We start from the raw sequence: 13340 nt of genomic DNA, 5'->3' as shown, positions 1-13340 counted from the left end.
TGCTTTGATTTAAAAAGACACCCATGTAACATTTTAAAACATTATTAGAAAGTGCTTAATGTTTTGAGTGTAAAGTCGCGAGCACCGACAGCATTGAGGCTTTTATTCTTGATAACATGGCCTGTCAGCTATCCGTTAATTGTTTCTTCCTTATAATTACTGGGTTTATCAATGTACTGCAAGCATCATGTGGTCACACACTAATCTGAAGTCATACTTAGGAGAACAATACAATTAAGGCTGAAATGTTTCTAGTACATTAGTTAATACAATTCAAGTAAAACAGTAGCATCCTTGTTGATCAAATAAATACATGTTAATGATGATAACTTTCAAAGAGGAATCAGTAGTTATATTCATAAAGTGACCTGTTTCTCTATCCTTGTACCCTTACATAGTTTGCATTTCACACGCTGTCTGTCTAGACCCTAAAGCAATTAGTATTTTAAAATGAGTTTGCTAATCTAGCATGCTCTCGAAGTCCTTGGGTTTCATTAGTTCCTAACATCTGGCACCACTCCCACATCGCAAATGAGAAACTTGTCATCAGCATTGGAGTTTTGTTTATTGCAAAAATGATCTGAAAGCACATCCTACAGATTTTCTTTGCTTCATCTCTGGCTGCTACCTCTTAAAGTTGAAATTGTTTTGGAATTATACAGATAGGACACAGAACAGACGAGTGCAGTATCAAAGCGCAGCATGGCCCGGGGTCCATTAATGTTTACAAAGGTCACAACGTAGATCACAGAGCTACAGAAGCAGCTTTCAGAGCTGCCACAAAAGTTTTGTTGCTTGGTATGTTTTCTCCCAGCTACAAATGGATGCTTTTTAGCCTCTCCAGAGTTCAGGCTTCAGTGTGGTAAAAATGTAAGATTTAAGAGCAGGAATATTCATGTTGTAAAATTTTGATTATCTATTTATCAAATATCTCCCCTAAAATACTATTTCAAGGGCTGAAATGGGGCGATCTTGGAATAATGTGCATGGCGTGGAGCATTGGATCCAATGTTGGTACTTATTTCCAGTTATGCAAACATGCAATTAGCTGCTACCGTATAAATGTCAACAGTGTACAGAAGTATGATTCTGGTAGCAGCCTTCAAATCAATACTGACACACATAAATGTGACTGCTTACAGTATTTTACCTCTTACTTGAACATTACCTAAAATGCCCATATGACTTTTCAAAAATGTATCCTATTTTATTGGTCTCCCAAGATATGTCAAGGATACTGCAAACTATTTTTATTTATTTTCAACAAACAGTGATTAATTCTTACTTCATGATCTCAGAGGCATTCTGTAATCACACCACACCATCAACAGATGAAAAAGAAGTACAGCAATATTAGACTGAGGGCTATCACCTCAAAAAAGACACCACGAAACAGACCGAGGGAGGGAGCATTAAAAAAATAAGGAAAACAAATTCATCATCCCATTCCCTGGGAAACAAAAACAGTCATAAATCAAAGAGAAAAATGAGGCACCTTATCTGGCTAACTTCACAGCTAAGGTAGCTTGACTTTAACGGAGTCTCAGGAGAATGCCTCCAAGGTTCCCTGGCAGTGCAGCACAGTGTTGCACTCTGCTACAGCAGTTATGAAGCACATATTGAAAAAATATATTTAAAATGTTGTCCAGAGCATAGAAAGTTAACTGACTGCAGAAGCGTTCTCCAGGGAAAGAGAGAAGGAGAAGGCTGATGTCACAGCAATGTGGGACATCTGAAATAAAAATAGGGAGAGGTGATTCAATTCAGGGAGGACTGACTGACGGCGCTTGTAAAAACTATGCAACACATAAAGATCATGTTGTTTATGTTTATATAAAGATTTCAATTCTAAAAAATGGTGTGAAATAGTGCAAATCAAGTTTTATTGTGTGCTTTGAAAAGGGTACTAAATTAGAGCTGAGGTATTATAATAAGGATTTGTAGCAATAGCAGTTCAAGAAGATATCTGTACATACATGTCAGGGTTAATCTAATCTGAACATCATTTTTGAAAACAGTAGAAATCATGACAAGCTGTTGTATTGGATTGCAAGTTATGCAGGTGTAAAAGAGCAGCCACTGTGTGTAGAATTCCCTAATAAGAAAGAGCAAATGCATTGATGTGTATAATACTGTGAGTATGATCTTTAAGTAATCTTGAATCTGTGTGGGTAGTACATGTGTGGTATGTGCATGAGAGACAGGAAGAGCACCAAAGGTTTATTAAAAAAAATGTGTAGGGAAGAGGGAGGCTAAACTTTACCCTAGCTTAACTGAAACAGAATCTGGGGCCTTAAATCTGAAGGTCAGTTGTAATATAATATCAAATAGCAATTTCCACTTGTTTGTCAGATCCATTTATCAAATCCATTTTATGCAATTACATCCTGTAGCCTTGCTGGTCCTATGGGCCAATACTTTGGCCTCTTTTCACAAAAAGAGAGAGAGCGAGCTAGAATAGCTGTGGTAGGTAAGGTATACAGGGGTCAGAGGTAAGCGTCACAGTGTGACACTTTGGAACTGCAGGAAGTACCAAATTACTTCTAACTCAGTCCGCCCTGCTAAAGGGTATCTGATGAGAGAGCATATAAGTCTGTCAGCCTATACTAGCAGAATACAACTGCCTGATATCAGACGGGTTGGATGGATGTTTTGCTACAGCAGTGCCAAGAATGTGACAGTGATCAGCATCCAAAAACAGTGGTAGACAAAATACCTTTACTGCCAAATCAATTCCACAACTCAGGGTTGTAATGGGGCTATTTAGAAAGCTAGTGGTTAGCGCTGTCCGCTGACTGTTTCTAGCCAAGATAGATTTATGGTCAAGACAAACTTTGTCATTACACTTGAGCGTGACTGTTTTATTAAGGCTGATGTTGTTAACAGTCAGTACCTGAAGCGCAGATTTTCCTCAGTGTCACACATGTGGGGTCCCATAAATAGCAGTGGGTGTGCATAATCTGTTACTATTGACGTCACTGTTTCAACTGCCATGAGTGAAGGCAGCTAATATAGCCAGCAGGTCCAACCAAATGAGGTAGAATGACCACACTGAGCAGATCCAGCCATAGTTACTTACTGATATCCATTAAATGCCTAATCTTCACCATTAGAAAAGGTAAAAGGTAAATGACTAACATATCTCATCATATTCACAATTAACGAAATCAACACTTCCATCAATCCATTGTTGGTAACCGCTTTATCCCTTTTACGGGGGTTGCTGGAGCCAATCCAAGCTGTCTCTGGGCGAGGGCGGGGTACACCCTGGACAAGTCGCCAGCTCATCGCAGGGCCACACAGACACAGGGAGAACATGCAAACTCCACACAGAATCGGGAATCAAACCCAGGACCCTCTTGCTGTAACAGTGTTAATGAGGTAACAGTGTTAACCGCTGTACCATCATACCAGTGAAATCAACACTTTTTTTTGCTTAATTCAAGTTATGAAAGTCAGTGTCATTTGTACATTTTCTCCAAAATCTCAATTATTCTAATCAAAAACTAGACGTGACTCAGTGCATTATGATTAAATGCTCTCAACACCAGTTTTCTCTTGGTTAAATTGATAGAGCCTGAGTGTTCAACAGGTTCTGGGAAACATTACTGAGTCTCTCTTCTTCGTCTCCTATATACAGTATACGTGCCATCACTGATGCACTGTACTGTGCAAGTAGGCGCGATAGAGCAGTGCTGGGCGTAAGTGCTATTCACAGTGAACTCAAAAAGATGAGCCTGGGGACGCCGCATAGCTCAGTTGGTAGCGCGCGCGCGACCCATAAGCCGAGGCTCTGCAGCGGACCCGGGTTCGACTCCCGGCCCGGGTCCCTTTGCTGCGTGTCACTCCCTGTCTCTTACCCTGTTTCCTGTCAAACTCTTCATCTGCACTATCAATAAAGCCAGAAAAAGGCCAAAAAAATACTTAAAAAAAAAAAAAAAAAGATGAGCCTGGCAGTAGGATGGATTTCTTAGCCATGTCAAACCTTAAAACCATTAAGGTAATTGTTCTGAGACAGTCAGTGTATGCTGTATTAACAACATATACGCCTGTATAAACTCACAATATTCAAACATTTTTATTCACTAATGTTGAACTGGTTACGACTGTGAAAGAGCACCACGTGACGCACACTTACTTCTGTTCTATTTTGAGAAAGTATTTCAAGGTGGATAATCAGCAAAAATTAATTTCCTCTATGCATATGTTTAAACACAATTTTGAATGTTTCAGAATTTTCAAAGTGGAGTTTTACAACTCTCAACTCATATAAAAAATGATGAGTGATCACTGGTGTATACACCAGCCTTTGGTTCAAAAGCACAACACGCTGCAAACAGAAATATATCAGGCATAAAACACAAGGCGAGAATCTAGAAAATGATGCAAGACCACAGTGATCCTCAATCAGCTGCAAACAGCATGACAGGACTCTTTATCCAAGAACGACATTGTGTAGAGTGTAAAGAGGTATTGTGATCTTCAGTCAGGGTTCATCAATTCATTCCAGTGGTGCCTCTGCTAATGTTCATGACCACACGTTCTGCGAAATGTCTTGAATAAAATATTAAGGTATACAGCATACCGTTCTTTTAATTTTCTTCTCCTACCTTTATTTTGCTGTTTCTATTTTTCTGCTGTTGTTTGTTTATTTCTGTGAGGCACTTTGAGGTACTTTTTTCTATATGAAAATCGCCATATAAATAAAGATTGATTGATTGATTGACATATCAGCACATTTGAGAAGGCAGCAGTGTCAAGCAGTTAGGAACCCATTTTCTATAGAATACAGGGGTTTTTAAGCCATCTGTGCCTCCTATAACGTAATGGAACATCTTTCCCTTTCCAGGCCTTTCATTTCTTTTCAGCCATTCAGCTGATATTGCTGGATGTGACGATGAAGGTCAGCTTGCATGTAGCTTCTGCTTTCTCAGCGTATTCATCCACAGATTTCTTAAGGGGCGCAAATGTCAGCCTTCATCCTAGCCCTCTTCTTTTTCAAATCATCAAGCTCATCTGCGAAGGCCTTTCTCTTCAGGTCAACAGCATGCTGCTCTTTCTTTTTCTCCTACTGAGAAGTACAGCACAGTACCTACAGTACCTGGCTCCTACAGCTAAGCGTAATAGCTCTTTGGTGATCTCTACCATTATTGTGCCCCAAACCAACCTGACATGGTCAACAATGCCCCTTTGAGCCACCAGAGACCTATCCCTCTGATTCTCCACAGTCAATTGTTGGTGAAACATCCTCCATGAGCGGTCAATGACATAGGAAGAGTAGAATATTCACCATATTCCATGTCTGATAGTTTTGTCCCATTGTCTCATACAGCAGGGTGACCACTTGATCCGTTCCCTGAATGTAAAGCAGTTGAGGTACAAAACTCCCTAAACTTCTTAAAGGTATTATCAAACACTGTCCCATCTCCATGTTTGGCAACAACAGCTACTTCAACATTACAGTCTCATTTAAGATAGCACAGCTCCTTAGATTCTGTTATGCGTCTTGGGTCAATGCTTCTCATTTCTAGGTGATACACTAGTGTCTTTTTCAACAGCTTCTCATGCAGTGCAATCAAGAGTATCTTACAGTCGATCTTTATCTCCTGTCTCTGCCTCTCTGAAATGTTTTTTGAAGACCTGTGTTGGTTCAGGACGGTTTCTGCTTCAAATCTAGTATCAATCTGAGAAAGGTTGTTGTACAGACAACTGTCCTGAGAGGCGAATTTGGTGTAGGTGTTGCCTCTCGCAATGCATTTTCTTTGGAAATCTTTGCATTAGCCTGGTAACCAATTAAAATGAGAGGATTTTGTGTTTTAGTTTGATCATACATAGGCCCTGTATATAATACTCTTGTGTCAATTGAACACACCCACTGAGTGAAAATTGCAAACATTAAGTAATGCAAACTACAATGCTATATGCAGATTCTGTTCTGTACAATAAATATCATTATTTAAAAAAAAGAAGTCTTTTTTCAGATACTACACATGTGCATGTTTTCTTCATCTTAAACTATATGTGTAGCAGTTTTCCTGGCTCCTTGTTATTATTGTGTATAAATGAGAAGCACTATAATATTTTGAAAAACTGATACATAGGCAGGCTGTACCCAGTTGCTGTTATAAAATCTTCATGATGGTCAGGGTGATAATGGAACAACCAGTACAGTCTGTGCTCAACTTCCCAACAGATAGAGTTGTCTCTAAACGCATTGTGCAGTGTTTGCAATCTGCAGAAACCAAATGATTAGCAATTCCCATACATGGAATCCATCACATCAATTGTGTAATTTGCTCACTGTATTCAAATGAATAATGTATCTTTATGTATGTGCCATTGTATATGGCAATAGGATGTGGCTGAGTGTTAAAAAGACTACATGTAACACAAGACAAAGCCTTTGAGTTGTGGTTTCAAAATGGCATACATACAGTGAGAAACTTGTTTGTTGAGGGTGTCTTTGCTTCATTTCATCAATTGGCCGAGAGATTTCATCTACCAAATTCTCATCTGTTTAGATACCTTCAAGTAAGAGACTTTTACAGAAAGAGGTATCAAAATTTTCCTCACACTCCAGCAGATACACCTATTGATACAATCCTCAGGGCTCCCACAGCAATGAAGGGGTTAATATCTTCTCTCTATAATACAATTCTTTCATTTCGCTCTCCATCTGACCAAACACTCTTAACTATCTGGTCCCAGGATCTGAATGTAGATTTGTCAGACGTGTGGCAATCCATCCTCTTGCGTGTCCATTCCTCTTCTGTCTGTGCCAGGCATGGGGTTATTCAATGCAAGCTTATACATCGAGTTTATTGGACAAAGTCTAGACTGTCCCGTATCTGTTCCATTGATCCACTGTGTGATAAATGTCGACAACATCGTGGTACTCTTATTCATATGTTTTGGACATGCCCATCTTTACATGCATACTGGGTTTCTATATTCTCTACGTTCTCTGATTTATTTCAAAGGGCCCTGGAACCATGTCCACTCATGGCTCTATTTGGCATCTTATCAGATTCCACTAAATTATCAAAACCCCAATCTGATTTTCTTGCTTTTCTTTGTTTGATTGCTAGGCGTCTAATTTTGAGACACTGGAAATCACAACACCCTCCATCACATTCATTGTGGATCAGGGACATATTAGCGTTCGAAAACTCGAAAAGATTTGATACTTAAAGAGATGTTCTGTATCTAAATGTAATGAATTGTGGCAGCCGTTCCTTCTGCACATAGAGGGCCTTGACTTACAACATCCAGACACTCTAAGTTTCCTGCACATCTACTCTGTGACCTATGACTGAACTTCCTCATGTAGGCTACCTGCTCTAGTATGTGCTTAGATGTATGTGCGTTATTATTTGTAAACGGAAAGAAAAAAGAAAGCTTTCAATAAATATACAATGAACAAAAAAAAAAAGACTACAGGTTTGTGGTTCAAGCAGTTTATGATGATGTGAAACAAATGTGTTAATCCCCAACTTCAGACAGTGAGAGAATTGGATTACATTAGATTTCAGAGAGGTTGACCTATATGATATCCTGCCAACCATGATTATGAACTATATTAACTACTAGCCTGTACTGGATAGTGGAGCATCCACTTTGTTGATGAAGTGCTAACATTTCTTAGAGCAAACTGAATTAACTATTGTGTATTTCTTAAAAAGAGAGTACAAAAAGAGACAAAAGGAAAGGGCATTAAGAGTAAATGAACAAGTTCATCCCCATTGTCAATCTTGTACTGTACCTGACAGGGTTGCTGGTGAGGGACACTCGCAATGAGTCCAGACAAGCAAACAGTCGTTCATCCATCACCCCTGACTTCAGCTCTCCAAGGAATTCCTGAGGAGATATCTGATGGCTACTTCTCAAGCTACCCTGGAAGAGAGAAAGGAAGAACAAATCTTAAGAGTAACCAAGCAAATCAAATCAACATGAGAACCCTGAAAAAAAAAACAATTTCAATTTCCCATTAGCGATGTCCTGATCATTTTTTTTTTTTTACCCCAATCCTGATCCGAGTTATTTAAAATCAAGTAAATCCCAATACAGAGTCCTGACCCAATACTTAGCCTCAACTAATGTTTTCCTGGATATTACAGCGGCATTAAAAAAGCACCTGCATCAAAGCTGTTCCTTGATAGTGTTTTTTTTTTTATTTTGTTGAAAGAAAGTATGTACTTTCATATGGCTCATTCTTATTCTGCATATGCTATTGCAACATTGGCCTACCACTTTCCTTGCATTAGCAGGTGAGCCTGAGTCTGCACTGTGACAGCAGACCCTCGAGTACAGCTAGCTGTAGCGTGTGCGAGGCGCAGCCTACACTTGGTACCGCCATATCATCCATTGCTTTTTTTTCATGTTCCTTACTTGTCATGTAAAATGACATCGACCCGTTGCTTGTCTATTTCACACACGTTCACCATCTCATCGAGTGCCTGTTTAACATGCTCAGCTGTATGAGACCTACAAAACTTGTGTGCATACCGGCACATTGTAACTCAAAAGTGGAGTCAATATAATGTAATACCGAGATTGTAGGGCATGACGTGGATTCAAAAACCCTGATCCTCTACCACGGAGATGAGCTGGTTATCCGGAGCGATTGATTCAATGACCTTCTCTGTAATATTTTTGGCCATGTCACTGTCTTGAGGACAGGTTTGCCAGAGTAAAGTTACGCGCATGTTTGCATTCTGCCACAAATTGTACTCCAACATTAAAAAAAACTAAAATCGGGTTTGGGTCTATGTTCAATATTGCTGATCCCAGAAGAGTGAAAAAATGCCCATATCAGGCAAAAGTACCCAAAGGATTCCCTATTACTACTACTTCACTGCTGTGCACTTCATAAACCAGAAAAATCTATAAGTCTAGCATAGCATAAGTATGATTAGAATAGATCAGAAAAAACTAGACTCTAGAATATCTCTATGACCCTTATCATTCTAAACATTGCCCACACTATAAAGTGTTACTCATCCAATTAGAGTCTATCATTTTTATCATTAAAATCAGTTTGTATGAGCTCGCAAAACACTCACACTGCAAAAATGTCAAAGGGAGCTTATGGAATTACATGCAAAATGACTATCCACATGAAGCACAATGGTAGCTAATGGTTACAGCACATGCCACACAGACACATGGCTACCACCGTCACCAGACCATTGGATGGCCTTGTCTCTCTCCTTCACTGCTATCCGCCTGCCTACTATCAACATCCAATAATGGCAAAAATCTGTAACACTCACCATCTGCACAACCCATGCAACTGGAGATGTGAATTTGTCTGCTACTGCTGCCTGACAATTAAATAGCATATAGTGTCTCAAACACCCTGCTGATCGATCAATAGCAGGTCAAGTATACTGCAATAGTGCTAGTCTATCGTTGAACATGACAAAATCACCGGTGTGACAACTTTTCATTCATTAGCATGGGTACAGGCAGTTTCTTTACAGCGCACTCTTTCTGTCACTTGCTCTCCCTCGCTCGCTCTCATTCCCCCTGGCTTTCTAGCTCTTTCTCTGTAAAGGAATATCACGCCATCATATTTATCAATTATTATCAAAGTCAGACTCCATGTCAAGAAATAGGGCAAGCAGGAAGCACTTCGCAACTCAGCAACGCAGCCGCTATGCAGTACACAGGAATCCAGTGTGTCTGTTTTTTAGTTTTTTAGCACCTAATCCTTCCATGCTTCCAATCAAAGCCTGTAGCCTAAAATCCTTAAGCAAGCCCAAGGTTACGCATAAACCCAAACTGCTCATTCCTCACTTCTCTTCAATATGACAGTAAGTGAAGCCTCTTAATTAGTTTTCAAACCTTCAAATATTTCACAGCAAAATAACACATTTCCCAAACAGCATATTTCCAAAGGGGCACAGAATCCAAAATCTTTTCATGTTTGTTTAAAATCCACTCATCAAAACCGAAATCACAGCAATTAACGGATCGTCAGCTACACTGTAGGGTTCTTACTAACAAACTGATTCCCCCTGTCCTAGGCCCACTATTCATGTACCCTTTAGATAACTTTATGGATGTACAATTTTCTTATTTACATGTATTTGACTACTCTATCCCCTGACCAATAACAATCTACATACATCTAGTTCATAAATATGTAGCATTTTTGTAAAAGACAATAACAAGACACCTAAAGCTAAAGCTTCCCTGTGTTTGTAAGTGAAAGGGTACTGTACAGAGAAAGCTACAAGTATTTGGTTTATTGAGACAACTGCACTAATGCCAAAACGTCACACATCATTGGTTACATTTTCCAATTCATAAAAGGCCTCAGAAATCAGCCTGTATCACAACAAGAAGGAATTAATAATCCCTAACCCTTGCAGGCTGCCAAAACAATGGAACAATGCCCAGTCTGTCTTTCCCCTGTCACATCAAGCCCAAATCTATAATATTGTCTTCAGTATATAACAAAAATGAAGTTAGATCTGAAAGTCTCACACAGAAAACTTGATAAAATCTTCATTCATCGAAAAATGTGTTGTGGTGATCATAAACACTTCTTTAGCCTTAGAAAAGGAAATTCATCACCCATATGGGAAGAGTAAAATCTATAGAGAAAAGTATCATCATGGCTTTGTGTCTCCTGTGATAGAGGGTCTGGTATGTGCTCCACCCTTCATAGGACCTCACCATAGTTTTAATCCAACAAGGCTCTGCCTCAGCACCATGAGACTTCCTGAGTAGTCCTATGAATCAAGTGGTCTTCAATGACAACAGCTACACGAACACTCTTCAGTGTTGCCATCTTCATGGCTAAAATGATTGCAACTCTTTCTCTACCTAGGCCGATTCTGCCACATATGTCTCCTGCTTTGTCGAGGGTAACTGGAACTGCAGCGGCAATTTTGCCAATTCCACCCACTCCCTGGCAGCACACCAGCCCAACAAGGATACACTAAGTGTCTGCCTCCCTCCCTTTTCCTCTTCTGGCCCAGTGGTCAAATGTTTCTCTCATCCTGGAGAGACATGATGATGGCCATCCTGTTTGTTTCTGAGACTCTCTTAGGCCTTAAGCGGTCAGCGAAACATAAGTGCTGCTCATGGCAATAGGCACGTCTGGCTGGACCTCTCTTTCTAAAAGGCATTACTAACAACCAGTTTGCCCAGTTCTGGCATCAGAGTGGCTGTGGACCCACCTGCAACCCCAGCCCCATCCACATATTTGCTGCAGAAGCTGCCAAGAGAGTTTCTCTTTGACCCTTTCAGCTTCGACCAGTTGAGGATAGTTTTCAAACTAATATGGATAAAACATATGATATATAATATAAAATATAACTCTATTCTTCCAATATATATTGATCGGTATAAATACAATGTAGTAACTGTATTCATTATTATATAAAGAATCATTTGAATGCACCGGATTGTGGACCACTATTGTACATCATATCGAACTAAAATCTTTACAAAGGTAAAACAAGGATCTTTTGCTGCACCAGCAAGTCATCCATGGTCAGCAACAGTGTGCTGTGTTAAAACTTAACTTCTAACGTCAATGAATCTTCGTACATCACTGTCCTCAGATTACGTCCACCCACAACCCTGCAGGAGAAATCCTATCTATTCATTCCCCCACAGTGATTTCCACTCAAATATCTCTGCCTACAACAATTATGGTAATGGAGCACATCACCTTCCCCATCTAAGCCACCACTGTGGCCCTCCTTTCTTCACAACGGGACAGGGAAGTGGCGCACAGCCACAATGCGTCAATCTATCTGTTTCACAGTGCACTCACTTTCAGAGCATCGGCTCTGCATGGCCAAGATTTTGAGGATTTCCTCCCTTCAGTGAGATCAGACAGTCGAGAGAGTACACAGAGAGAGTGAGCAACAATGATAACAACTGACTCTACACCTAATTTCAACAAGCAACAATGGTTCCGTATCCCTACCGTGGCAAAAGTCAACATTATCCAAATATTACGCTTAGCCTGCAATTGACAGATACAAGCTCAACACCACTACTTCTGGGGCATCCAAACGACACTGTAACATACCAAAAAGGTCCAGTAAAATGGCTTTAAATGGTGAGATTCGGTCAGTTGTGAATTCATGTGATTTAAAAAATTAACTAAGCACAATGTCACCTTAGGCAGAGCTTTACTCATGTATTGCCAATAAATGGGTAAAAATAAACATGAAAATGGCAAATGTATTTAAAATGTAAAGGAAAATCTGAGCTGTCTGCAAAGCAAAGCAAGGCAACTCAAGCATTATTTTGTTTTTACCCATTTATTACCAATAAATGGGTAAAACAAACTGTGCTGAAACAAATGTGCTGAAAGGTGAGTTTTCAGATTTATAATACGATATCAACAAGTTTTTTGTTAAGGCTTATTTGGTTAAACACAATATTTTCACTCTGCTGCTCTGACTTAGCCTTCTGGATTAGGTATAGGTGTTGTGACTGCACCTGAAGAGCATATTATAGCCTGACCAGCCTCATAATATAAGAGTGTTAATTTAAATGTCATGGTCATAACGGACAAGAACTGAAAGCAGAATCAAAACAAGCTTGCAGACTGTCAATTGTCAACTGTCATAATATAGTAATTACTGACATGAGAGAAGTATCATATGTTTACATGCTTAATTTGACAACCTCCCTCTCTAAATATTGAACGCATCATGTCTTATGTAAATGTAGCATTTGATAAAGGAGGTATTTTGAATGATTTCACATTGTTGCATTTTGGCCAGTGGCCAGTACTTTATCATGCAGGTAAGCAAATGCAGGCATATACACAGACTAGAGATGGACAGCCTAAGGCAATTTTGGAGGGATGTCTGGTTATAGCAAATATAACAAATGCAACAATCTCTGTAAGACACCATGCCAACTTGTTAACCAGAAAACCTTTACAAAAACATGTAAAGGAAGATCTGAGCAATCTGCAAAGCAAAGCAACTAGAGCATTAACTTGTTTTTACCCATTTATTCCCAATAAATAAAAAATGTGAAAACAATACAGTTTCAAAACATTTTTTCAAGGCTTATTTGGTTAGACTGAACACAATGTTTTCACTCTGCTGCTCTGACTTACCCCTCTGCATTAGGTGTTATGTCTGCACCTAAATAGATGTGTAAGTACTCGGTCTATATGTTCTGTTTAAATTCTGTAATGTACATTTACCTACTTCACATTTGCTTCTCTCTTAACGATTGGCTTCTTCCACAATCAATCACCTTAATTAAAGTCTTAGTCACAACTGAAATTTAGAAACCCGTAGACCACAATTTACACTCAATCAATGTGGGTACAGTGAGCCTCTGTCTCTATTTTT

At 39.4% G+C, this 13340-nt stretch overlaps 1 protein-coding gene across 7 annotated transcripts in view; it reads right to left on the bottom strand.

Annotated features, from left to right (window-relative positions):
- LOC119017747 (protein diaphanous homolog 3-like) overlaps nucleotides 1-13340 on the bottom strand; it is a 170003-nt gene that overhangs the window by 139088 nt on the left and 17575 nt on the right. For all 7 annotated transcript variants that reach the window (XM_037094715.1, XM_037094720.1, XM_037094721.1 and 4 more), the window contains one exon: nucleotides 7763-7893. In XM_037094715.1, the coding sequence (XP_036950610.1) occupies nucleotides 7763-7893 (131 nt within the window). The remainder of the gene's footprint in view (nucleotides 1-7762; nucleotides 7894-13340) is intronic.

Source organism: Acanthopagrus latus, chromosome 4 (assembly GCF_904848185.1).
Source record: "Acanthopagrus latus isolate v.2019 chromosome 4, fAcaLat1.1, whole genome shotgun sequence".
Taxonomy (NCBI): domain Eukaryota; kingdom Metazoa; phylum Chordata; class Actinopteri; order Spariformes; family Sparidae; genus Acanthopagrus; species Acanthopagrus latus.
The sequence above is the reverse complement of the archived record's forward strand: the minus strand, read 5'-3'. Positions and strand labels throughout refer to the sequence as shown.